Source organism: Podarcis raffonei, chromosome 7 (assembly GCF_027172205.1).
Source record: "Podarcis raffonei isolate rPodRaf1 chromosome 7, rPodRaf1.pri, whole genome shotgun sequence".
NCBI lineage: Eukaryota > Metazoa > Chordata > Lepidosauria > Squamata > Lacertidae > Podarcis > Podarcis raffonei.
The window spans coordinates 40,959,161-40,986,027 of record NC_070608.1 but is presented as its reverse complement, the minus strand read 5'-3'; the positions used below and the strand labels follow the sequence as shown (position 1 = coordinate 40,986,027).

At 39.8% G+C, this 26,867-nt stretch overlaps 1 protein-coding gene across 1 annotated transcript in view; it reads right to left on the bottom strand.

Moving 5' to 3' along the window:
* PRKDC (protein kinase, DNA-activated, catalytic subunit) overlaps window positions 1–26,537 on the bottom strand; it is an 86,641-nt gene extending 60,104 nt beyond the window's left edge. Inside the window, exons 1-26 of the mRNA XM_053396208.1 lie at window positions 26,180–26,537; window positions 24,111–24,187; window positions 23,867–23,959; window positions 23,084–23,158; window positions 22,190–22,298; window positions 20,674–20,786; window positions 19,374–19,473; window positions 18,319–18,374; window positions 18,187–18,217; window positions 17,735–17,892; window positions 17,161–17,307; window positions 16,235–16,399; window positions 15,582–15,750; window positions 14,685–14,734; window positions 13,853–13,990; window positions 12,505–12,654; window positions 10,855–10,970; window positions 10,408–10,567; window positions 8,848–8,934; window positions 8,533–8,652; window positions 7,934–8,093; window positions 7,464–7,570; window positions 5,937–6,027; window positions 2,611–2,774; window positions 1,821–1,973; window positions 17–124 (exon numbers count right to left, since the gene is read on the bottom strand). Of these exons, the coding sequence (XP_053252183.1) occupies window positions 17–124; window positions 1,821–1,973; window positions 2,611–2,774; window positions 5,937–6,027; window positions 7,464–7,570; window positions 7,934–8,093; window positions 8,533–8,652; window positions 8,848–8,934; window positions 10,408–10,567; window positions 10,855–10,970; window positions 12,505–12,654; window positions 13,853–13,990; window positions 14,685–14,734; window positions 15,582–15,750; window positions 16,235–16,399; window positions 17,161–17,307; window positions 17,735–17,892; window positions 18,187–18,217; window positions 18,319–18,374; window positions 19,374–19,473; window positions 20,674–20,786; window positions 22,190–22,298; window positions 23,084–23,158; window positions 23,867–23,959; window positions 24,111–24,187; window positions 26,180–26,345 (3,063 nt within the window). The 5' untranslated portion in view covers window positions 26,346–26,537. The remainder of the gene's footprint in view (window positions 1–16; window positions 125–1,820; window positions 1,974–2,610; window positions 2,775–5,936; window positions 6,028–7,463; window positions 7,571–7,933; window positions 8,094–8,532; window positions 8,653–8,847; window positions 8,935–10,407; window positions 10,568–10,854; window positions 10,971–12,504; window positions 12,655–13,852; window positions 13,991–14,684; window positions 14,735–15,581; window positions 15,751–16,234; window positions 16,400–17,160; window positions 17,308–17,734; window positions 17,893–18,186; window positions 18,218–18,318; window positions 18,375–19,373; window positions 19,474–20,673; window positions 20,787–22,189; window positions 22,299–23,083; window positions 23,159–23,866; window positions 23,960–24,110; window positions 24,188–26,179) is intronic.
* Window positions 26,538–26,867: the final 330 nt, after the last annotated feature.

The window sequence follows — 26,867 nt, the reverse complement described above, 5'->3', positions numbered from 1 at the left end:
TTTACTAATTACCTACCAAAATTGCTTCCAGTAATGCCACAGTATCTTGACTTTCAAACTTTTTGTTGTTTGTGAACCAGTGAATTAACTCCATAACTAGTGTCCCGTAGAGTTGTCTTGTAACCTAAAAGGTGGGGGAAAACATTGCGTTTTATGTTTGACAGGTACACTATAGATCAGAGGTTTTCAAACTTTATGAGTCCACAGCTCCCTTGACCAACTACATTCTTTCTGCGGCACCCCTGTGGGGCTCAGGAGCCCAGTTATGTCACCCCTTGCCTGCACAGCTGGCAGCCTTTCAACCTTTTTCAAACACCCTCCCTTGTGGAGTGTTCCCTCAACCTCCTCTTCTTGGGAGTCCTTTAGGCAGCTGCTTCCATCCCTGGTCTTTGAGCAGCCCCCCCCCCTGCCCCAAAGAGAGGTGTCTCCCAGAGGAACCATTAGCCTCTGGTGCCTGTAGCCAGGGCTGCCACAATAAACAGCTGTGCAAGCCTTTGGGAGGCAGAGACACAAGAGGGCATCAGAGGAGGGAGGGAAGGAAAGAGGGACAGAGGCCAGTGTTGCCTGCGGCACCCTTGACCATCATTCAAGGCACCCCAGGCTGCCACAGCACACTGGTTGAAAACCACCGCTGTAGATGATTTCTCATCAACTAATTCCCAACACACCTTGGGGCTTTCCCCAGAAGTTCATGTTTAGCAACCTGAATAAAGGACTGAACAGTCTTGACATAACTGAAATGTGGGTTTTTTTGTTGTTTTATCTAAAGCAATCCAGACAAACCATGAGCTATAGTCAAGGTGTTTGTGGTTTGGTTGGGGGAATCAAAAGCCCAGGTTCAGACACAATGTCAAACCAAACGCCAGTTCGGCTTCAGGAAGCATTACAAGCATTACAGTAGCAGGACCAGGGAGGAGTGAAGTGGCCACAATTTCTGCCACGAGGACCTGCAAGCTCATGCTTAGCTGTTCTTTGTCTTAAGTGTCACATGCAAACTGGACCTCTGTGTATTTCCATTATTGCAGTTTTGGATAAAAGTTTGTTGCTATAAATCAGAACATAGCTTTTCCTTTTCAGTTTCATAAGTTTACAATTTGTATTCTACCACTACATAAAACTTCAAAAAATGCCTTTATGATAACTGTAGGAAAATGTGTTTCACTCCATAGGTATTTGAAGGTGGAAAAAATATGTGTCATTTTTAAACAAAACTGCAACTTCTTTTAGTCATAAGGTATCTTGAATTCCATGCAGATTTGTGCATGTTTTCATATGGTTCTTGATTCATCCTTCTATCTTAATCATTTCAAGGGACTGAGTTTTGTAAAGAAGCAAGCCCAAAAATAAAAGAGATACTACAAAAAGTAGTGTAGAGGGATTTCCTGAAGGTTATGAGGCCTTTGTGTGTTATACAGAACACATGAGCATTTTGGTGTATGAGTGTTTTTGTGGAAACTCCTTTGAGATTAAATTATGTATTGCCTAGACTACTCAAAATATCTTTATTTTGAGAGTTGATCTCTCAGTCTCTTGTATCCCAGTATGACACTCTAACAATTACACCACACTGGATCTCTATTATGGCAGACTGGCTCTATCTATACTGCGAGTATCCTCTAAATTTTAAATACATTTTCCCCTTCTCTCCAGTTTCCATGGTTCACAAGATATAAAACACAAAAAAACTGTTTTGTGGGGAGGTGGCTGAAAAATATACTTAAATCCAAAATAACCCCAACAGCTTCTACCAAATATTTAAACAGAAATAAAGAGCTAACCATCTAAAATCGATTTCAAGCAACAAAAGTTCTTTAACTTGCCTGGTCCACATCACAGGCAAGTCGAAGCAATACGGGAAATGTATGTTTATACAGGTGAAACATTGGTGGAGAAGCCTGTTGTCCTTCGGGTATTTGAGCAGCTTTCCCCAGCATATATACAACTATGCTGTGTAAGAGCTCACAAGCTGCAACCTGGAAAAGGAGATCTAATCAGTCATCTCAGTTAAATATTTCCACAAAAAAATAAACACAGAGCAAGGAGACTTCCAGGGAGAATTTCCAGGCCTTTGTTAAAAAGAAGCCAGTGGAATTTCCAGTCATGCCCCATTGCTTGGAAAATGTACTTTACTAATCCAAGATTGGGTTGGATTCTCAATTAAGCTGTAGTTATTAAAACTGATGGCTGATCAAAGACTCTGAGCTAACGCTAAACACTAATAAGCTAAAACCCCTTTCTTCTTTTAACAAGAGCTGTCTTATACTTTGCAGAAATTGATAACTCAAATATTATCTTTATTTGTTACATTTCTACCCCACCTTTCCTCCAATGCATATACCGTAACAAGAGAGAGAGAAATTAAGAATAGCAGGGTCATTATGTTATGCCAAGGTTTCACAAACTTGGGTCATCATCAGTTTTTGGACTACAATTCCCATCATCCCTGACCACTGGTTCTGCTAGCTAGGGATGATGGGAGTTGTAGTCCAAAAACTGATGATGACCCAAGTTTGGGAAACCCTGTATTATGGTATATTAAGCACAATTCAGCGTTTTCTGCATAGCTCATTAAAAACATCAGTTTGATAGCATAAGCAGCAATCCTAATACCTTTGTCTGCCTGTCACTAGCAGAAAGAGCCAATTCAGTGACACGGGGCAAGAATAAATCCAAGTAGATAACAGGCTTCATATCAGCAAATGGAACTGCAAAGCTCAGGCGTTTCTCTGTGTCCCAAGATACACATTTCTTCATATTTTCCTCTGTAGAAGCAGCTAGTATATTTGGAAAAGAGCACCGAAAAAACCTCAGTTGTGTTAAGCAGATAACAAGACATTTCAACCTAGGCTTAAAACAGTCAGTTTTTATCAGATGCTATTCTGAAGCAGAGCTGCATCCTAAATATTTCAATATCTATTTAAATTCTTGAATCATTCTTCAATAATAGCAAAGGTTCTCTATTACTTACAAAGCAGAATATATTAGGTACACATTTGCCATGTTGTTGGCTGAATACTAGATATTCAATAAGGTTAAGGATGGTTTTTCAGTTCAACCAGAAGCAAAGTTTGTTTGGCTTCTTTAGATGACCTTAATAACATTTTTGAAATTGCTCTAAGTTGTTTATCCTAAAGCAATGACCATACTTCAGGTTGAAGGTTTGCGAAAAAATGCTGAAATACACTTCCAACCATTTTTATTTTGCAATGGTCATGTTAATTTAATATGATCTTTGTTGCAAAAAACAAGTTTTAGACACATCTTGGTCATAGTACAAATTCTGGAAGAGGAAAAAAAGCAAAGAATTTGGACAAATTTCTGAGCAGAAATGTTGAGCTACATCAAATGAAAAACCGAAGACAATTAGAAGATTAAGTCTCAGAACCTAGGTCAGATTCAAGTATCAAAGCAAAACGGCAAGTCCAACAGAATGCACAAGCTATGTGCTTAAGAAGTCCTGGCCAGTTTAGAAAATTTAGATTACTTCAAACTGTGCACAAGTATACCAAAAGTACTGCTTCTGAATGAATAAATAAGGTCATGCCTTAGCAGGCTCAAATCCTAAGTTTGTTTACTTGGAAGTCCACTGAGAGAAGATTGCAGGATGTTTAGTAAAGCTGCAAAAAGAACCTTTCAACCTGATGCTAATCATGTTCATTCATAAGTTCTGTTATTTCTACGAAGCTTATTTCCAAGTTAATATGTCTAACATTGCAGCCTCTGAGATTTTCTTGAGTAAAAAACCAGACAAGGCTAACCAGAGCCAATCACATTTAATTTGAACCAATTTAACAATCTTGAGGCTCATGCAGACCCAATTCCAACCTCACATTTGGCATGCATTAATGGTTTTGAAAATACTTCTGTGGATGGACACACATGAAATCATTTCCAGGAACACATCATCCATGCATCTTGTCCCAAAACAGTCTTGTGAACTAATCCCACGAAGAATCCAGCATTCTGCTCATGGGCTTATCTTTGACAAAAGGGCATGAGACAGCATTTACTAGCACACACTTTCATCAATGTAACACCATGGGAATAATTTCCAAAGTTCACCCTGTAGAATCTACAATGTAGATGTATACAGAACTACCATCCAAAGCATGATCATAGAATCATAGAGTTGGAAGAGACCACAAGGGCCATCGAGTCCAACCCCCTGCCAAGCAGGAAACACCATCAGAGCACTCCTGACATATGGTTGTCAAGCCTCTGCTTAAAGACCTCCAAAGAAGGAGACTCCACCACACTCCTTGGCAGCAAATTCCACTGTCGAACAGCTCTTACTGTCAGGAAGTTCTTCCTAATGCTTAGGTGGAATCTTCTTTCTTGTAGTTTGGAACCATTGCTCCGTGTCCGCTTCTCTGGAGCAGCAGAAAACAACCTTTCTCCCTCCTCTATGTGACATCCTTTTATATATTTGAACATGGCTATCATATCACCCCTTAACCTCCTCTTCTCCAGGCTAAACATGCCCAGCTCCCTTAGCCGTTCCTGCATTTGTTTGCATGGAATATTACAGTTTGAGAAAAGAGTGGTGGTGAACTCTGTATGCCTGCCAGCTACACAAGAGCTGGAATGGGTTTTTATGAGGAAACCGAAACAATCTTTGTGTGACTTACTGATTGCCAAGTACACCTTGACAGTACATTTGAAACATCAAAGATCAAAGACAGTGAGAGGTCACTAATTAATTCCAACCTTGGATGGAAGCCCAGAGCCTATTAGAACAACAATCAGCAGAAAAAGAAGGGCCCATCCAAGTGGACTGTGCTTCAAAATATTAAAACTAAAAACAATGTGGGAAAAGCCCCCTGCGTGATTACAGAAATAAGGAATGGTCAAATAAAACAAGATAGTGAGTTATACCAACGACTGACTGATAGAGAAAGGAGATTGTTAATATCAGGATTGGAAAATTGTGAAGTAATAGAGAAGCTATTGTATGATGGTAGTCATACAACATGTTTAGGGTCTTTCCCATAATGAACACAAAGCTAGTCAAGCTGTGGTCCAACCACCAAGTGTACATGAGCCCAAAGATTCACCTTGTATCTATGTTTGAATTTTTAAAAACTCTAATCTGAGTTGTTCCTGAGTCACTCTGTACCCCTCCTCCCTGTAATTCAGGTTCTGAGCTGCTCTGTGCTCCCCATTCACTATAGTAAGAATGTAAAAACAGCTATTTCCCTTTTGGCCAAAGTGAATCAAATTTATAGGCAGAGGAGCCCCTCCAGAAAGGATCAAGTCTGCCAAATTGCAGACAAATGGGTTCAGGGGCTTTTTGTGGAATAAGTCAAGTGCACTGATTTCCTTCTTAATATATTGACAGAGAGGAGGGGGAAGCAGGGGGTCTGTCTCTTGCTCTGACTTATTTAAAAATAATGAAGTGGTAGCTGAGTGATGTGTACTCTTGCTTGTACATTTAAAACTTTGCAGCTTCCGATGGACCTCAAAGGCCTCTAATAAGTTTTATAAAATGAAGCTGTCCATAACACTGCCTGTAGAATTCTGAAGAACTGGGGGGGGGGCTGTTAAAGCAAAGCAACCTTTTTATTAAAGAAAAGAAAAGAAAATTTTAAGCTGCTGCACTTAAAAATTAAATAAAATAAACCTTTGAACAGACTCACTTCTTGGAAAGCCCATGGACCTACACAGTAAAGTACAGAAACAAAGCAACACAAAGCTTGGGGGGGCGGCCCTGATCCAACCCAAGGGGGTTTATTGACATTCGATATGGACTCATAGGGAGGAAAGAATCACCTTGTTATTGAGTCCCTGGACAGAGCAGATGTAAACCTTTACTACCCACATTTCGCTCATGGGCACCCTGAAGCATAGAAGCCGACATGTCTCAAAAGCATACTTGCCTACCAGACAAATCAGAATGTCATTTGCTTTTAGCATTTCAAAACAGATTTAGCACTCACCCGTAACTAAATTCCGATTAATCTGTCCCCCCAGAAATCCAAGAAGGCGTACAACTCTAGCCCGTACTGCTTCCAATGAAAGATCCTCCTCCTAGATAAAATATGATTGCAAGAAGGAATTCCTAAAAAGTTGTTTTTGCCTAAAGGTATTTTTTTGTACATTTTTTAAAAAGAAAGAAAATAATTCAGAATTTGCATTTTAACCTGTATTTTAAATTGGGTTTTTTTTCTCTATTACGTGTTTACTGTAATTTTACTGCTGTTAGCTGCTCTGAGCCCGGCTCTGGCTGGGGAGGGCAGGGAATAAATAATTTTTATTATTATTATTAATTCTACAAGACTCCAATATTTCACAACAAAGCTGTCAAAAGAAAGAAAAGAAAAAGGAAAGCGACGCTGTTGTATGGTAGTTCTTGCTGTGAAACACTGAAATCTCCCTGAATTTTAATTCTTAGCAGTGTGGACTATCTATCTGTTCCTGAAAGAACACTGTAATCCTATGCACACTTACCCTGGAGTTTGTTCCATTGAACTCGGAGGAACTTACTTCTGAGTAGACACACATACAATTGCTTAGTAAGCACACTTTTCTTGAAGCCCAGACTCTCAAAATTAGCATCCAGTCTTCAAATTAATTTAACCAGCAAAGCGTTGCTGAAATCAGCACAGCTCTAGACAATACAATGCATTTATCTTTCAACCATTATTATACCATGATATCAATTCATTTTTTCTTTGTTAACTGCTAGAATTTTCAGACTGCTGACTGTAAAATTGAATTTTCTCTGAAAACTGGATTACAGTGTTTGGATCTGGTAAATAGTTGCAGGAGTGACCATAAAGTATTTTGGAAATCATACAGGTTAAAAATGTGTAAATCAAGGTGGACAGTTGAGCAGAGTTCTGCAGCAAGAACCTCTTTCAGTATCGAAAACAACCAATTGTGGACTTGCATGTTCCAAAGCTGATTACAGTGGCACCTCAGGTTACATACGCTTCAGGTTACATATGCTTCAAGTTACAGACTCCGCTAACCTAGAAATAGTGCTTCAGGTTAAGAACTTTGCTTCAGGATGAGAACAGAAATCATGCTTCAGCGGTGTGGCGGCAGCAGGAGGCCCCATTAGCTAAAGTGATGCTTCGGGTTAAGAACAGTTTCAGGTTAAGAACGGACCTCTGGAACAAATTAAGTACTTAACCTGAGGTACCACTGTACATAAAACATATGAAACTTCGTAACTGTGATTCAAATACTGTATTCTGCATTCACAAGCAATTATCAAATTGTGATTATCCCACTGTATAAACAAATTAAGCATAAATCAGCTATGTGTGTGTTTCTTTTAAGTAACTGTGGATAAGTATATCTACTTGAGTATATATCTGATACACAAAAAATTATCTTTGTAATAAGACAATGCATAATTATATAATGTATAAAAACACATATGTCTAAATAAGAAAAAGTATGCTTTGATCTTCCGATGGAAAATATATTTATTTTTAAAGGGTAGGAGGGAATTTTACCAATGCAAGACTCTTTGCTTTCTTCAGATGCTGGATGACTACTTTGTTCAATCCCTTCTGAACTGCCCGAGAAAGTTTCTTCACCTCCCAATTACTCTGAGATTCATCTAATTTTCAAGAAACAATATATTAATGCTCACTTATTGTATTTATTAAAGTACATTAGGTGTATTTTAAAACATTTCTGCAAGGTGACAAAAGAGCAGGTTGTCCAGCTGTTGTTGGACTACAAATCCCATCATCCCTAGCTAGCAGGACCAGTGGTCAGGGATGATGGGAACTAGTCCAAAAACAGCTGGAGAGCCAAGTTTGGGAAACCCTGCACTACAGTATATAACAATGAATGATTTTTTAAAAAATCCCAAATTCAAACCACTCCACAATATGGTTAGTCCAACACTGGTATGTTTAACACCTTAACACCTTTAAAAAGTAAAATTTTTTTTACTGTATTCATTTTTAGCATGTACCTGTCAATGTAGAAATTTTCAAATAGCCATCAAGGCAAGGCAAGATGTCCTTGTAGTAAGGCTGTATTATATATCTGGGAATATGGGCTGACCAATCTTCCAGGGCATCCAGTGCTGCATCAGCCATTGGGGTATAACTAAGGCCCTGTTTAAAAGCATTCTGCACAGACAGCATAAAGAAAACAGATATTTAGAGCTCCAAATGTATCCCTTTTACAATATATTTGTGTCTTTGGATGTAAGTATCCTATTGGCCAATATTACAAAATGCATACAAAGTTATAATTTTAATACACTTACTCCTAGAATGAGATACAGGTTAAGTATGGTGGTCAGCACAGACAAATAAAACTATGAACAGCACACATGGTTGCCATACAAATCTGACATTCAAACTTTGGGTTTCCCCACTAATTCACCAATGAATGGTGACAATGCAGATGTTAAAGGCTGTAATTCGATACACACTTACCTCTCATTTAGTTCAGTGGGACTGATGTCTGAGTAAACATACACAGGATCATGCTGCAAATTCCACCAAAACAAGCATATATGCAAGGGGGAAATGACTGTATTGCTTATTCACCATACTGACCCACCTGCAAAGCAGGAATGTATGCTTTAATATCCAGCATGATGATGTCATGCGGCAAGGAAAGCACAAAAATAAGACAGGATGCCAATAGTTCATCTTTGTACTGCTTCATTTTTGCTGTTACCTAAATTGAGAAAAATTGAACAATGTTAAGAACTACCTGAAGTTCAAATCATCTTGACAAATGTCTTATGTTGGACAAGCAAGTAAAGTACACCAATCTTTGGAAATGAATGGATTTAAATACAAATTTACTTATTACACATAACTCAAAAGACTCAACACATATTTCAAAGAAATATCACAGAGAATGTCTCACCTCTTTTCCAAATTTTGCAAATAAAGCAAAGCAGGAGCTCTTCTCCGGATCTTCATGACATTTCTTTTCACTCTTTGGACCGACACTCTGAGAAACAAAAGAACATGCAGAATTGTACAAATTGTGTCAGTCTTCTCTTGGTGTTGCATTTTTTAAAAAAGAACCAACTGAATAATGTCATATAATTGAGGGAATCCATGCACCCACCAATGTGTGCAGGATTCATAGATTATGACCTTTACATGAGGCTGGCTTTGAAGATTATATGGGAACTGCAACTGGTTCAGAACACAGCAGACAGCGCTAGCAGTAAAGGATGTATCCTGCCAGTTCTCAAGATAGAATCTCATAGTTAAGTTGTTTCTGGGCAAAATTTCAAGTGCTGCTGTTCATCTATAAAGTCCTGTGTTCCTGACACAGTCAAGACAGATTAGGGATTCTGCTGGTTTACCGCCAATCTCACTGCCCAGATGTTCTCAGATGGAGTTGAGGACTCCCAGACTTCTGGGGAACTTCAACATCCATGCCTAAATGACTGGCTCTGCGGTGGCTCAGGACTTCATGGCTGCAAGACAACTGTATGGATGGCCCAACATGCCACTGGCCCAACACATGTTACAGGCCGCATTCTGGACCTTGCTTTCTCAACTGGGCAGGAAAAGGGTGATCTGAAAGTGGGGGATATTGACATCAGCCCCTTATCATGGCCAGATCACTTCCTGTTGAGATTTAGGCTTTCAGCATCTTTTCCCTTCTGCAGAGGCAAGGACTTATTGAGATGGTCGACCCTTGAAGGCTAATGGATCCAATGGGTTTCCAGAAGGCTCTGTGGTTTTTTTTCTGGCTGATATGACTGGTGTTCCTGTCGAAACCCTGGAATGTGTGCAGGTGGTCCAATAAATAACTTGGGCTCAATCTGTTTAGGGCTTTAAAAGGTCAAAACCAGCAGTTTAATTGGGCCCAGGAATGCACAGATAACCAGCTCAGCTGATATAATAAAGAGGTGTTACAGATGCTGTCTGCCTTGCCCCCAGTATGACTCTAGCAGCCATGTTCTGGAGCGTCTGAAGTTTCTGAACAGCCCCAAATAGGGCACACTACAGCTGTACAGTCCAGTCATACCCAGAGCATAAACCACTGTGGTAAGGTTAGTCCCTTTCCAATAGGCGTGCAGTTGGCATACCCACTGACGCTGGCAAAAAGCACTCCTGGTTACTGATGCCACCTGGGCTTACCCAATCAGCATCAAATCCAGGAGCACTCCTAAACTGTATACTTGGTTTTTCAGGCAGAGTGCCGCCCTATTCAACCCAAGCTAAAAACCACCTTTCACAGCTGAAGGATCTCCCTAAACACACCACCCCTCCATGTTGAATTTTTGCCCATTTCCATCACAGAACTACCGCCAGGTACAAAAATACAAAAAAATTCTTAACTATTAAAATGAAAAAAATCACGATTATATCAAGCACATATGCAACGCAAGTACAGAGCAGCATAACATTAACTTTATCTTGAACAAATAACAGGTAATTACCCTCCTTACAAGAGTTATCTCACCTGAAAGTATTTTGTTTTTTTAGCAATTTTCATGGCAATAGACAGCATTTTGTAAAATCCACTAATAAAGGGTAACCGCGTTGACTGTATAATTAGCTCATAAGCAAATGAATAAACCCAAGGCACAAAGTACTCAACGTGCTTCTCTGGGAGGATGTCTCTGCAGAGATAAAGAGAACAGCAAGCAGTGAATTGAAGTCATCCCCCCCCCCCCGCCCCATATATCTACAGGCCCAGGGTGCCCTGTTCTAAGCAGGTGATCACTATGTCTATTCCACCCATTCACAAACACTGCCAGCAAACAATGAATAGGCCATGCCATTTCCAGACAGGAGTTTGGCTGCCCACTGGCCCCAGCATAATATAAACTGTACCAGCACAATGTAACTGAATTGTATGTCTCACATGTGTTCTGCATTTCCTTGAAATACACACAGCAGAACATACCTGCAAAACTCCACTAGGTTAATGAAGGCTGTAAAGTCTTTAGGCTTGTTTGGCTGAAGGTTTGCAGCTGGATCGGAAGTAGGAATAGTGAGATCAACATCAGCTACACTTCCATCCTGTGAAAAGAAAATCAGAAGTATGCAGAGTTTTTGAATGGCAAGCAGCTTTTTCTTCCACAGCGTGAAGAGCACTTACAGAGCACCTACTTGCCATCTGTGGCATAATTTGAACCACATGAAAGGTTTTTTATTCTCAATACCCAGTCTTTGCAACCAGGTTAGGCTGGATAGCGTTTGCATGTATCTCTCCTACTTGTCTCTATTTTTCTTTAATTTAACATATATTCTCTTCGATGAAGGCATGTTGGAAAAAAAAGAATTATTCTACAATTAATTCGAATCCTATAGAAAAGCAGTGCTGCAAAAAGTATCCTATTTGTTGAATTTTATTGCTACTTATGGTGTTTTAATCTAGTGGAAATTTTGTGGATGTTTATTTTAAATATGATGGGTTCTTTAAATAAAGTATCAGTTCATTTTTAGGACTCCCTTAAATATAATGGGCCAAATTCACCTAACAAGACCCATCCACACTAGATCTATATAAGGACACAATGCAAGTTCCCCACTTCACATATCCTCTCAGTAACTGGGTCTGGGAAGATTGGGAGAACTCCTGGAACAACGTGGGGGGGGGGTAATTCCGCCTGGCAAGTTGAAATACATTCGTAGATGGGACAGCTAGAAATTGAATTCCATGCACTATAACATTCTCACAAACGCCTTTGGGAAAGGAGAAATAAAAATTGAAATATCTGCTATTCATGGCAATTTGTACTTCTACAAATTATATCTGCTTATGTCTCCACTCCCATAAAGTAACTCAATTCAGCATCTCATCATGTATACTTTCTTCCTAAACTCTCCTGTTGGTGGATTCTACAATGCAGTATATAATTTAAATTATGAGCTTTTTAGTCTTAAGAAGTGTTATAAATATTGCACTCAGTTTTACAGCCCTACCCATCCTAATGGCTTTTTAAAGATGGGCTATAAAACTTTAATGAAAACTATGGCTGTATCTAGATGTAACACTAAACGAGTTTAGTGCTATGTGAGCAATCTCCAAACTCTTGTGCTTCTCCTCTGACACATGTTCTGACTCTGCTTTGTCAGAGCCAAGTTAAAAGTAACCACATGATAGTCCCAACTCAGACAAAATTAAACTTCAGTTAGTTGAAAATGAAAATGGATGCATCTGATTCCCACCTAAAGGTTGTACCAGGGAAAGCACAAGCTCAAAGCTCATTTATGCTGGGAAAGCCAATGTTGTGCCCTCCAAATGATACTGGACTAAAATTGCCATTATCTCCAGAAAACATGACAAATGGTCAGAGATGATGGGAGATGTTGTAGCCCAACAACATCTGGTGGGCACCACATTGACTATCCTTATGCATCACTAAATTATTGCTTACTGTTGTGTAAACAGATACATGTATGAATAATGTAACAGTAAATCAATTTTCATTTGTTGAAAGTGCACCCTGAACCCGTTATATGGGCAGAAATGCAGAAGGTGAGAAGGTGAGAGAGAGGGGGGGGGGGAGAGAGAGAGAGGGAGAGACTATTTTCAAATATCCAGTCTTACCTTCTCTTCCCTAATCTGTTTCTGAACTGTAAGATCCAACTTTTCAATTACTTTTAGGATAGACTTTATGAGTTCATCATATAACAACCGATTTAGAGACTGTAGAGGTGAATTTGCAATTAGAAACGTTTCATCTGTGAACAGAGAGTCCTACATTGGAGAACAGAAGAACATATTTTTAGTTATGTCAGAGTTTATTCTGAAATTACAGACCAAGTAATTTGCAGTACAAGCCAAGCCAATGCTTAAGAACTTCTGAGGAAGTCCTGCTGATTATTCCACAACTTACTGTCACTTAATGACAGTGTAGAAGCAGGCCTTCTTGACAATAACACTTACCACCTGGAACATCCTCCCTCGGGTAATTTTTGAAGTAGAGTCAGCAATGGCCTTTAAACATCTCTTAAAAACATATACGTATGCCCAAGCTTCTCTACTCTTAACTGTTTATTTTTTTGTTTTATAACTTGGACTACTGCAAAGCACTGCACATGGGGCGGTCACTGAAGGAAATCCAGAGGCTGCAGCTAATGCAGAATGTGGCAGCCAGCATGCCAAGTGGGACAGTCTGATGGATCACGGATCAACAGTCCTGGCTGCCAGTGAGCTACCAGGCCCAATTCAAGATGTTAGTAGCAGCATATAAAAAGCCTAAACAGCTTGAGATCCCATTATCCAAAAAAAGAACCTCTCTCAGCATCAACCATATTAGGACCTACAATCAGTAGAGGTCCTGTTGTTAGTGCTGCTACTAGAGCTGCACGGCTGTTGGCGAACCATGACAGGTCCTTTTGGGTGGCAGTTACCTCACCAAGAAGGGCATTTCACAAATGGGTATCCATGTCTCCCTTATTGACAACATTTAGGAGGAAGTTTAGCATATTCCTGTTCACTGAGGCATGAGCAGGCAGAAAGAGACTGCACCTGGCAACCTTGAAATTATTCACTGTGAGTGTATGACTGTATTTTAAAATATTTTTATTTTCTTTTAATTGGTATTGTTTGGTGAGAAAATGCATACAACGGAAATGAAAAGCATTTAAGTACAGTGGTACCTCGGGTTACATACGCTTCAGGTTACATATGCTTCATGTTACAGACTCCGCTAACCCAGAAATAGTGCTTCAGGTTAAGAACTTTGCTTCAGGATGAGAACAGAAATCGTGCTCCGGTGGTGCGGCAGCAGTGGGAGGCCCCATTAGCTAAAGTGGTGCTTCAGGTTAAGAACAGTTTCAGGTTAAGTACGGACCTCCGGAACGAATTAAGTACTTAACCCGCGGGACCACTGTAAAGCTTAAGTAAATCATAATTTTTTTAATTAAAGATCCAGCATTAGTGGGTTTTTTACCTTCATTGTGTCACAGCTCAGTAAACTTCTAAAAAGATCCAAGTAATCCTTGTATGTAGGCACCTTCCATTTCCCAGCTCGAACTTCTCCAGATGTAGGAGGCTCTTCTGAACTAGAAACGTTTTTTCCAGAATATTCCTAGAAGGCAACATAATACTGAGTATCTCTACACAGCTTATCCTAGGATAGCAGAAATGAACACTGCCTAATTCAGAAGAATACATAAGTGACAGAAGAGCACACAGGACCACTGTACCAAGACATGTCAAGGGCATTCTCATGTTAAGTGCCCCATCTTAGAAATGTATAATATTTCAAATAATACACATTCACATACTTAAAACAAGGTAAAACAAGATATTTCAAGTGATCAGCAGGAAATTTCACTTCATATGGTATTTTAATGCTTAACGTTCAAGCAAGACCAACTTCTTTAGTCCCCAAAGTTTGTTTTCTACAATTATAGTATTAACCAAATGATTTAATGTTTGCACCCTCTGATACTTCCAGTAAACAAAGAAAGGGCATTTGAGAAGGGGAAACCCAAGTAGTGTTCATCAAGAGAAAAAAAGAACAGTTACTGAAGAAAATATATAGGTTACATTCCTGGTGGGTGAGCAGTATAGGGCACCATGTAAAAATAGATGCACATTTTCATGAGGGGACTATGGCAAGTGAGGGGAAACCCTAGCAATTTATGAAGCTGGCAATTTGTTAATAAATGCACCCCCTTGGAAGAAAAAGAGGGCAACAAAACGTTTTTGTACAGAACACAAGTAATAAGGATACACAAACACAAAACCTAATTCAGCAAAACTTCAACAACACTTACCGTTGAGAAGACAACTGGCTTGGAACAGACTCTGATTAAACCTTGATGCACTGAAAAAAAAGGTATTTAAGAAAACACATCAAGAAGGTGGACTAAAAAGTGTCTGAATATTCTAGTATCTTTCTAGCACTGAAAATGAGCCCCAAATCAGCAACTGTTGTCATTACCAAATTGCTTTATTAGTTACCATGTTACACTGAGGCCTAAATATGTGCAGTGGTGGTTTTTTAAAAAAAAAGTTTAAAAGAAAACAAAATAAAAACAAACAGCGACACACACACACACACACAAACCCCCCCACCTCCAGACCAAAGAAAGGATCTGGCAAGACAGCTGAGCTATTGTAAGATTCATTCTTGTTATGGGTCCAATCACTGCATTTCTTCTAGGAAAAAAGGGTGCAGGTACTGTGTGCCCTTGAGACCCCCAGAAAAAAAGCACTGGGTCCAATGCAGAAGACACCTTATTAGCCCTACATAGGACATGAGGCATCCATAACATTAACTGATATTTACCACATTTAAAAAATACCTTTTGCATCATTGTAAATTTGATTACAAGTGAAACTAGAATAGTAAAATTATACTTAGGCACGTACATTTGTATTAGGCACTGCAGAAAAGTTAACAAATGAATTCTGTTTCTTGCCAAATTCAGTTTCCAATTCACTTTCAAGCAGAATCACATACGAATTGCCCACATATGCAATATAACCTAAAAAGTCATTGTGACTAAGGGTGCAGTCTTGTACCCATTACACTGACTGCGACACTGCAGAATATGACAGAAACTCCACTGGCATAATTTTCTATTACCCTTACTTTTCATGTTTCTCAAACCTGAACTAGTCCTGCAATAAAGAAGAAAGCTTGTTTTGAGACAATTGACAAAACTCACCCACAGTGCTCATAAAACTCCACAATACAGGGCCTTTTCCTGCCAGGGCTAAAAAAACCTTTATAATGGATTTACAACACTGAAACTGCATTTTCACACTGTATTGTGGGAAGCTATCTATTTGCACCACAATCAGACGTTCCAGAACTGGAGTATATACTTCAGGAATCTAGAAGAAGAACAGTGGCATATTAGGAGATAGCAGCTACACATTCACTAAAAATCTTCAAGATTTTTTTTTCAAGTGGGAGGGGTTGTAGGTTTTGTTTTTTAGTGAGAGAGAAAATTTGCATCACCCTCATCACAAATAAGAATCATACAAGTAGAGTCATTCTCCATCCTCCCCTCTCCACATGTTCTACTTTCCCCCTCCACAACAGTTTGGGTGCATTTGGTGGTCACTGAGCATGGTCAGTTCTCACTAAGCTGTTTTCGTTTTGCCCCCTCCCTAAAGATCTGTGGTGCTTCTGCAAACCTTGGGGTTACCCCTGATGATGTCTCAAGCCTGCTGATATTCCATCCCATCCACCCCCACCATGTAGTGAACCAAAGGATTAGCACTTGAAGAACAAGTTCGCTATCAGGACATATGCAATGCCTTCTACTTTATACAAATAAAAGCCTCACAAATGTGATCCAAACTAGTCACTTACACTATCTAAGTGCAGTATGACACTAGCAATAGATTGAAGGAAACTTGGCAGCTGATACACGTTGTCATCTACCGTTTCTGCCTCGGTGAGATACATTTGCTTACAGCGCTGAAGGAGTTCAACATACATGAAGTCAACGTCCTTGGAATTGATAGCTTTGCATGGCTTTGAAAGAGAGAGAAATAACACTAGATTAAAATAAATAATTGGTCTGCCAATAAAATGCAGAAAGGGAGTAATCCATTTCTCTTTGCCTGCAGACCTCTGGACCTTCTGAAAAACTGCTCTGGCCCTATGGAGCCAGTCTGAGATTATTAGGGCACAAAGGAAGTCAGCAAGCTTCAGTCATTTTACAAGAACTGCCTTCTATTCATGGCAAGATTATCAAGTCCAAACCATTATTACAGTCTAAGTTCTTTGATTTACTAACTGCAATTTCTAAGCACCAAGGGCAAATTCAAACATTAATTCTGCAAACCTAAATTTTTGCAAAAAGCCATTACATTAAAGATCATGGAAATGCTATTTCTCAGCTGAGGTGCACCTCACTTATTGCAATGTTCTGTGATTTAAGTTCACTTTTTCTAAACATTGTATTAAACTCAATTTGCAATTCACTTGCAACATATTATAAGGTTTCATTTATCCCAATTATGCAGCTAAGATTTCTGCACAAGGAGTCTGAAAAATCTTTATAAAATAAATGTCTTATTCACTCTAACATTAAACCTTTCCAACATCAGAGTACCAGGAGAGGTTGTACCCAGAATTTGGCTGCCCATTGTTTTTTAGTCTCTCATGTCCAAGAAGTGGGATAGGAAATGATTCCTGCATGGCAGTGGGTTAGACTACATGACCCTTGGGGGTCATCCGACTCCAACTCTACAATTCTATGATTCTATTATGTCAGGAACTAAAATACATACCGCTGCAAAAAGCCCATATCCACGAATAGCAATGGACAATTCCTTGTTGCTGGCATCCATCTTCCTGATGATACCATAAAACTGTTCCATGAAGTAGCGCAGCTTGCTTTTATGCATTTCTGCATCCTTCGCAACCATTGCGGAGATCTGCATATTATGTATAATATAGGATATTTATAATTTACATAGCTCATTCATCATGACTTCATATCTATGCTACTCAGCAGCTTCTTCAAACCAAGCTGATATAAAGACAATATCATCAACATACAATACTAAAGAAAACTTTTAGAGTCATGATGAAAGGGGAAAAAAGACTGTGGTCCCATTGGTTCAGACACTATACTAATATAGAATAGCAATCTATATGTCAATATGTACGTAGAACCTTTAACTCCCACATAAAAAAATACATTATGCACGTGGCAGTAAAACCTTGCTGCCAAGAGCACTTGCATCAAGAAGAACGACTGTGGGAACAGCCAGGCATGGGAGAAAAGTCCCATGCAGAAGGAAGGGAAAGCAAAACAAAGAGAGAGAAAACCAGACATAGGAGACAAGGTGGTTATTTTACCTGTTTAAAAAATGCATCCAAAGCTGAATGGCCAGCTTTCTTCAGTTCTATATTCAGATGGCCACACCATTTGGACATTACTTCATATAGTGCGATATAGTTGTCAAGAAGGCATGTGCTGAATTGAGCAGCATGGATACTAAACAAACGCAGTCCAGCTGAAAAGTAAAATTTTGAATTTAAATTCGACTTTTTGTTCCAGCTGATAACTGATGCAAGTGTTATCTTTCTTGAATAATTTTACAAGAGCCATTTGTTTATATAATCACTCAAAGAAAGTAGGATTTAAATTAGTAATTATCTTGCCTTTTTTTGTTGATTACTTAAAGTTACATTTTACTTCATGTAGACAAAAAATAGATTACATGCATTACATCTTATCCAATAGAGAAGAAATATGGTATCAGAGATACTGTTGCAGCCAACTATTTTACATGAAACAAAGGTCTTACCAAGAGGAACTGCGTATCGCTTTAAGTCAATCTGCAATGTCAAAATATTTTGTATAAGAAGATTTGTTTGTCAGATCTAATTAACAAATTTAAAGAATGATTGTTTTGAAGGCAAAAAAAAATCCATTATACCTGTGGACTTATTGCCTTCATTGCAAAATCAAAGATTTCTTTAGATGTTTGAGGATCTGTAGAGAAAATACAATAAATAAATAAAATGTAAATAAGGTCATGAGGTGGCAGCATTTTTAAACTTCTCATAGGACACAAAACCTCTCATATGACACAAAAGTTCAGATCATCGCAAAAGCCGATTCAACCACAGTGTATCAGTGTCACTCCAAAATGACTTTCTATCAAATAAAACTCAGCTGATCCTCTGTGTATCTAAATGGCAGATCATACAGACATTAGATCTATGGAAAGATGGAGCAATGCCACATGCTACTTTGAGCAAACTATGCATTGATTCTTCACCACAAAATGAACATAGGGGAGCAGCAAAGAAAGTATGCCATATAGACATACCTCAGGACCCTGAAAGTTATCAGAACTGAGTAGAGTACAACTGCAAGACCAAATTTAGAAAGAAACTATTCCCTATTGTTGAAAATGTCACAAATAGAAACAGACAAAAAGGGCAAAAGGCTGTTCAAGGTGAAAGAGTAGCATTTCCAATTAAAACTACCCAGACCACAGAGGCTATAAAATCTCCTTATTTAGTGATTTCCAAGAAAGACAGGCCAAAAGTCTGGAGAATTATTTTATGTACAGCAGATACCAGTTCTCAGGACAGTGAGCTGGACTAATTGATCCACTGGGAACATTCAGCTAGGTGTATCAGCATTCCTCAAATTTATAGAACAGCTCCAACAAGACCACATGGAGCAAAGTAGAGAAGGAATGTACAAAAAAAATATCTGTTTATACTAGCCCTATAAACTTATTGTTCCCAAAAATGTGGGCTAAAAGGGAAGATGGAGATCGTGGATTACTTGCTAAAGTAACAGGACTTGCAGCCATAATTGATTGTCTACACTGATGTAAAATCTGCACAAGCATATCCAACAATGCTTCTGGTTCTGGGTGTAGAAATCAAAAGTCTAGCGACTTCAGGAAGAGAGGCAATTTCCTGCAGTTTGACAGAACTGTGCTACTTATAAATTTTAATAAAAGAAATACTACACCTTCATCCATGGACTTAGTAAAGTTATTCATGAGCGCCGTCAGTCCTTTCAGACACCCAGCTACTACTGGAAACTTAGGCTCTCTTGTTGCAGAAGTCATCTGAAAACAAGAAAGTGATGTATTTAATACTGAAGGAGACCAGGTATCCCGAGATATCAACATGCAATGCAAGACACGATTTCTCAAATGAACTTAAACATAATAGCTATATCCTCTGATTATAAAACAAATCTGTAATTTGTTTCCAGTATAGCATATAATATATAGAATGCAGTTAATCATTCTACAGTCTCACTAGGTTTCTTAGAAAAACTGGGCACAATCCAGCAAAAAATAAAATAAAAAATGAGTAGGTACTCTGTATGCACTGCAACTCTGTACCAGCACTTTTTTTCTTCTTGAGCAACATTATGTTAAGAAGACTCACAACAATGGCACAGAAGTCTGGTCTGGGGCATGGGGAGGAAGGAGCAGCTTAGCTTCTTGCTGACCTTCAGCCAGGTGGAACCAACTACAGGTGCTTCCTTTGCCCCTTGTAGGGGCTTTAAAAAGAAAAGAAAAAAAGCTGAAAGAATAAAACAGTAGCAGGCCCTTGGACTGGATTGTTCATTGCCCGCCTGCCACATGCAGCTAAAAAAGATTTGCTTGCCTTGCCCCTTAAAGAGGATTTCCTGAGTGTTGGTGCAGCAAGAAGCAACCGTCTTCCTTGTTTGTTGCCTGCTGCCAGTCGCATGCTTCACCCAGTAAAAAGGCTTTCCTGATTGTTGAGCGAGGGGATGAAGGCACAACAGCTCCACCACCACCCCTTCTTGACCGTCCTTTGCCTGCTATCATGAGCTGTTGGCAGTGACTTGCTTCCCTTGCCCCTGAAAGCTTCCCTGATTTGGGAGAGGGGCCACTTAGGTGTAAGAGGAAAATCAGTAGGGTGATTTCTACAATCTGGATTAGCAAGGCATAGCTGACTATCAGAAATTAATTCTGGTAGGTCACTCCTAGCAGTGAGCCAACAAGGAAATATTGCAGAACAGCATGAGCTGGTGAAGGAAAACACTATGCTATAGATGTGGGTAAAGGCAGGAAAACCCACCATCTTGGAAATAAAAGCAAAAAAGGGGCCCTATGATGAAAAGGGCTTTCCAAGCCATAGTGGTAAAGGTCCCACCAGGCAGTCTGTGAGGCAAAGAGGCCACCTGGGGTTCTAAGGATCTAGAGAGCTAAAGGAGGAAAATCTGACACACACCAAGACAGAACATGAAGGAAAAGCTTTTGCTGATATCCCACAAGCAGTCCTTACTTTACCTGTGTTCTGAGTTCTCCCAAATAAGCTCGATATAGTTTCTCAGAGTTGTCAAGCATATCACAAGGTTGGACTTCTCCCAAAACTCCCAGGAGTTCATAAATCCTTTCCAACACTTAAAAAAAAGAATATTTAGCACCCTAATTATGTGTTCACATTTTATTTTAATCCAGCTACACACAAAAATATATCTCCTAAGCAATGAAGGATTTAATAAATCACCCAAGTGTTATTATAGATCCGAAACGTCTTATTCAGTCTCACCCATATTATCCTAATATTTAGTCATTGTCACTGCCAGCTGCGCTGTCAATGTTCCGCAGACAGACACAAGGTGGCTACTGATTAATGTGCCACAAGACAATCAGGCCTTTGTTATTGGGGGGGGAAGGGAAAGCGTATATGCATAGTTATTACTTCTTGCTATCCTAATCATAGATAAGTTCGGCCCCAAAGGAAGAAATTAGCACATGTGGAAATAGTTCTGAAAGAAGCTACCTCACATCTAGTTCCAAGAGCTCACACTAATGTAACAGTCGAAAGAGAAATAAGTTTAAAAGTACACCACACTCCAGTTATGTACAAATGGATAAAAAGCTTCATCTCAGTGGGGAGGGAATGAGCAGGGGGGGGGAATTAAGGAAAGCATAATGTTCCAAAATTATCTGTGGATGAACAGAATTCTTATGTGTGAAGGCACAGAGACTATGGGGAGCAGTATTTTGAGGGGAAGTGAAAGTAAGTATGAAACTCAGAGGCGGCTCATGCATAGCTAAGGTCTGCAGTGTTCATAGGTCTGGATTCAAGGGATGCAAGTCTTTATTTTAAGGATTTATACACATTCCTTAGATAAAGGAATCATGCAATAAGATGACCCCCAAGGCAACTTACACCACACTATAACTATACAAAGAATACCCAGTATTAGTTCCTGCACCTAGTGGCAGAAACCAAAGTTTCATTTCCCTTGCTTCTGCAGTCCCAGGGCAATTGGTGGCAAGTTCTTTCTGGTAGGGAACTCCTCACAGCTTCGTCTTTAGTGCCCAATGGCTGGGGCCATGTTCCCTTTCCCTGATGTTCTTTCTGGGACAAAGGCAGTATAACCTCCCAGTGGCACTTGTTCCTCTGGTAGCATATTGCAGAGTTCCCTTCCCCTCACTTTTGCAGTCTCAGGGCAGCAAAGGCTTGACTTAATGACATTCCTACTGTTGAACTGGAAATGAGGTTATTCCAGCAACAGTTAATAAGGACTAGGTTCTACTGAAGTCAAGCTACTCGTTACTAGATTCCATTTTCTTGCTCTCAAAGGGATTTGCAGGCTAATCCAAGGTAGAAGCAAGCATTCAATGTGACTTTCTCCCTAGTCACAATTAACTTTCGTTGGATTATTCTCAAATCCGTTAGCAATTTAGAGTAGTGACCCATCATCCCCTAGCTGTGTATGTTTGCTAATACAAGTATAAATAAATAAAAATTACTAATAGTAAACGTAAGTAGTAATATAGTTAAGATACTTACCTGTATCAGACACTTTACTTTTTATAGCAAGTTCACTATAGAATTTGGTAAAGATTTCTCTGACTTTCATGTCTTCCATCACATAAGATGACCGTAAGCTGTGAAGCAGCTGAAACGATATTGATGTTAACCAAGGACAATTATTTAAAAAATCTTTTAAAAGCACTCAAAACAGTATTGTAAAATACATTTTTTTTTCTAGCTAAATAAGAGTCCTTCAGAGTTTTGGAAGGTAGAGCAAGCTTGTTTTCTCCTACTCTGGAGGGTAGGACCCAAACCAATGAATTCAAGTTACAAGAAAGGAGATTTTTACTAAACCCCAGGAAGAAGTTTCTGACGGTAAGAGCTGTTCAACAGGCTCCCTCAGAAGATGGTGGATTCTACTTCATTGGAGGTGTTTAAGCAGACGTTGGGTGGCAATCTGTCATGAATGTTTTAGCTGAGATCCGTGCACTGCAGAGGGTTGGACTAGATGACCCTTGTGGTCCCTTCCAACTCTACAATTCTATTTTATCTTTTATTTTTTAGATTTATATACTGCCCTTCATCATACAATCTTAGGGCAGTTCACAGAATAAAGTGCAGGATAAAAACAAGTAAGTAAGTAAAACAAAAAAGCAAAACCATAACTCTTTCTTTTATTCTGATTCTATGGTAAATATACTAGGTAGAACATATGTTAGCTACTTAATAGAAAACACATTATCATTTTTATTATATATGTTCTTATGTATTCTTCTGTAAAATTAGATATGAATCTTACTATGAATATTATTTACTTTTAAAACACATAGATTTAAATTATTTCTACTACACTGAACTTTGATATTGTGACATACAAACATGCATAATTACTGGAAACAGTTGACAATCATAAAGACCTATAAGTTTTACCTTAATCAGTAGATCTAGTGCTGGGATTCTGCACTTTGCCAGTTTGTCTTTTGTATAAACGCTAAGACACATTCGCTGTATTTTTAAAAGACAAAATATAATAATGTTGATGTACTGCATTTGTAGTGCAGTATCTTGCACTGTTTTAACATTTGTTCCCTATTTTACAGCATAAAAGCGTAAACAAACTGCCCAGGTAAAGCAAACTCAGTCTATTTTTCTGAATAAGGATTTTCCACATTAGAATATTCTGTCTTCCTCTATTTACTCTTGTCAAAGGCCACACCAGTGAACAACTTCCCCAACAGAATCTGGATGCACTACAAATGGGCTCAGGGCTGAGAAAGACTTCAGATCCGAGAGACTGTACACAGCTAGATGGACCAGTGTGTCTGTCCCAGGTTCTTACACCCACCAAAGAAGAGTAGCTAGAATGTGAAAGTTACAGGGAACACGAAAAACAAGTGCCTCGTGCCTTCTCTTCCTTTATAACATTGTCCAAAATATAATTTTCACTTTCTCCTGCCTTGGTGATGTGAAACTCCTAATTCAGAACAGTTGCATCTTATAAGAAACGAAAATACACAAAAAGATGCATTTTGAACATGATGGTGCTGCAGAGGAAAAGGAAGCAGTCTAATGCAAGCATTTAATATACAAAGGATTGCTAGTTTCTCATTGCTGATAATGGATCATAATACTACATGTATTATTATACTAGCTGCATTATTTTATCTGTTTAAACTACCTAGTTTTGTTTGCAATTTTAATTAATTGACTCACCTTTACATCTTGTGCATAAGGGTGAACTTTTTGGCCAATCTTTTCCAAAAAGGCAACAAGAAATTTTAATGCTTCTTCTCTGCATTCTCGAAACTGAAAACAAGACATTGAAAGCATTTTCAGCAAAAGACACAGTAAGAGACCTTGTTGGATAAGGCAATATATAAAGCAAATAAAAACAAATATATAAAAGTATAATTACTAAGACATCAAAGGATGCTTCAGCCTACGATTATCAACTTACTTCTTCACTATTCAGTGATTTATGGATAAATGCAAGTAGTCCATCTTCTTTGGAAAACACCAGTGAAATCTGCAAAGCTGTGAGAACATGGGTGAAAATAGTATGTATCAAAGCAAATAATATCTTTCCAAACATATGGTCTTAGAATACATACGATTAACCCCTTGACATGAAATGCTGTTTAAACATGTGAAGATCAGGACTGGCAAGCACAATCTTGCAGCCCCCCGCATCCTGTATGCAACATGTGGTGCAAACTGGGTTATCATACAAATAAAAGTAGTACTCAAGCTGTCAACATGGAATGACAACCAAAATACCAATTACTCCAAATACAAATTAGCTCAAGGGCTTAGTTGTAGAATCTCTGCACACATCAACATGTGACTGAATTGAAAGAGACAACAGAATCCCATCTAAGTAGACCACCTACAGGGATATGAAATTTATCTGCAAAGTGTCTACTGTAGTCACAGTAGGTCACAACTCATGATGTTTCTCACTAAGAACATTAGGCAGTAATTAATTCTTGCCTGTAGAGAAGGAATGCTTGAGGTGTCAAACAGATTTAAAGGAAATGCATTTCCCCCAAGCCTTATTCACACACTATCCTTGATAATGTAAGCATTGCAAAGAAATGACAACATCAGAAATATCTGAAAGCATTATTTTGTTTCTGAAGAAAGGACAGTGCTATTTCCTTGATATAAAGTAAGGCATTTCACACAGCAAGACACAACTGACAGACTCAATAAAATATAGCACTGACCTTTTATTTCAGTAAACCTGATTTTTAAACTTGCAGAATATTAAACTTGTGAATATTATTTCAAATTAAAGAGTAATTTGTGATGTTTTTTCTTACATGGCTATACTCTACTGTAGGGGAAAAGAGAGTGTACATCTTCCAAAACATCTGTTTTGCAGTGTGTATAATTTTTAGTGGCTTCACAATTTAATGTGAATGTAGTAAAATAACAAATTAGTGAAGTTCACTTGACTCAGGAGTGTAGAGGCTAAGGGTGTGAGCTGGAAAAGTATTGAGTCTGTATCTCAGTTCTGCAACAATTGTTAGCATACCTACCTACAAGTAAGGCCTACTGTGTTCAGTGTTGGAGGAGGGGTACTAACAGCAAGTGAGGACTACTGTACAGTTAGCCCGCAACGTACGCACATTTGTGTGCATGAATAAATAAGTAAAAGTGGGTGGGAAGCGGGGTTCCGGGAAAAATGACTGGCAATCCCACCCACCTTTGAAGCCCGATGTGTTTTGACTATGTATCACTTTGGCTTTAAACAGGATCGCTGGAACATCAACCCCAGTGTAAGTTGTGGCCTTACTGTACTCCTGTCCTATTGTGGGCTTCTCACAGGCACCTGGTTGGCTGCTGTGAAAAAAAATGCTGGACCAAAGAGGTGTTTAGTCTAATCCAATAGGGCTGTTCTTCTGTTCTGAATAGACACATACAAACTTGTACTGTTGCTCCTCAGTAAGGATGCTTAGGACTGAATAGCTACCTTGAACCAGTGGCATAGCGTGGGTTGTCAGCACCCGGGGCAAGGCAAGTAATTTGCGCCCCCTAACCCGTGGATTTGCGCCCCCTAACCCTAACCCCCAGATGTTGCGCCCGGTGTGGCCGGCCCCCCTGCACCCCCCACGCTACGCCACTGCCTTGAACATACTTAATAGAATAGACACAAACCTCACTGAACACACTAAACGTGCATAGGAGAAGCAAGACTCTGCAAGCATGCAACCTCATGCATGCCTTATATGGGAATAATATCCATAAAACCGAATGGAACTTATTTATGCATTCACTACCAGGCAACACAGCTGTCAACTTATGCACTAACAAAAAAGCCTCACTGAACAAACAGCTAGTTGGGTCCCGTTACTGATACTGTTGGCCCTTTGTACTTCAGGTGGCAGGGAGTTCCGCCGGTCAGGAAATGCAACTCGCGAGGGGAAAGTAAGTTTATTTCACATGAAACCCGTTAAAGTCTCACAAGGCGCCTTAAAGCACAGCAAGGGGCAGCCCCGCCCGAGCCCTCAGGCTGCTACGCACCCAGGACGCTATCGCCGCTGCTGGTCACGCAGGTCTCCGCCAAGGAGCGGATGAAGATGTGGCCGTGAAGCGCAGCGTTCCCAGGGTCCGGGCTCCGCAGGGCGCTGTGCAGCTGGAGCAAGCAGTCGTGCAGCCCCCCGCCAGAGGCTGGGAACAGGGCGGCCATGGTACCCGCGCGCCCGCCTGGGTCAGCAGGAAAGAGGCGCCGCTAGGACGCCGCCGGGTCTCCCTCTCCCTCACCCGGGACTAGAGAGGAGAGCGGGCAGAACCAACGCCTCCGACGGGAAGGGGGGGGGAGAGAGGAAACTTCCGTGGCAGGAACCAGTTCTTTCGTAGGGCAGAAAAGGCGACGCGATTGGCTGCAGGAGGTGCGGGGAGGGGGAGGAACGAGGCCGCCAAATGTTGGGCGAAACCATCATTGCCTCCAGGATACCGAGCGGGGGGGGGAGAGGGCGTTCCCGGCCTTTAAACAGCGTTGTGCCGCTTGCCCCGCAAGCACCAATCCAGGGAACGCAGAGTTAACCCCCGCCCCTCTCAGCATAGATCCCCGTCCGAATGGCCGAGGCAGCCTGTCAAGCGTGAGCGATACCATTCTAGAACGGGGCCTCGACGTTGAAGAAAAAAGCGTTTGGAAAGCCTCGTGTAGTTTTCGTCAGCTAGGTCAGTTTGACAAGCATCTCCTCCTCCT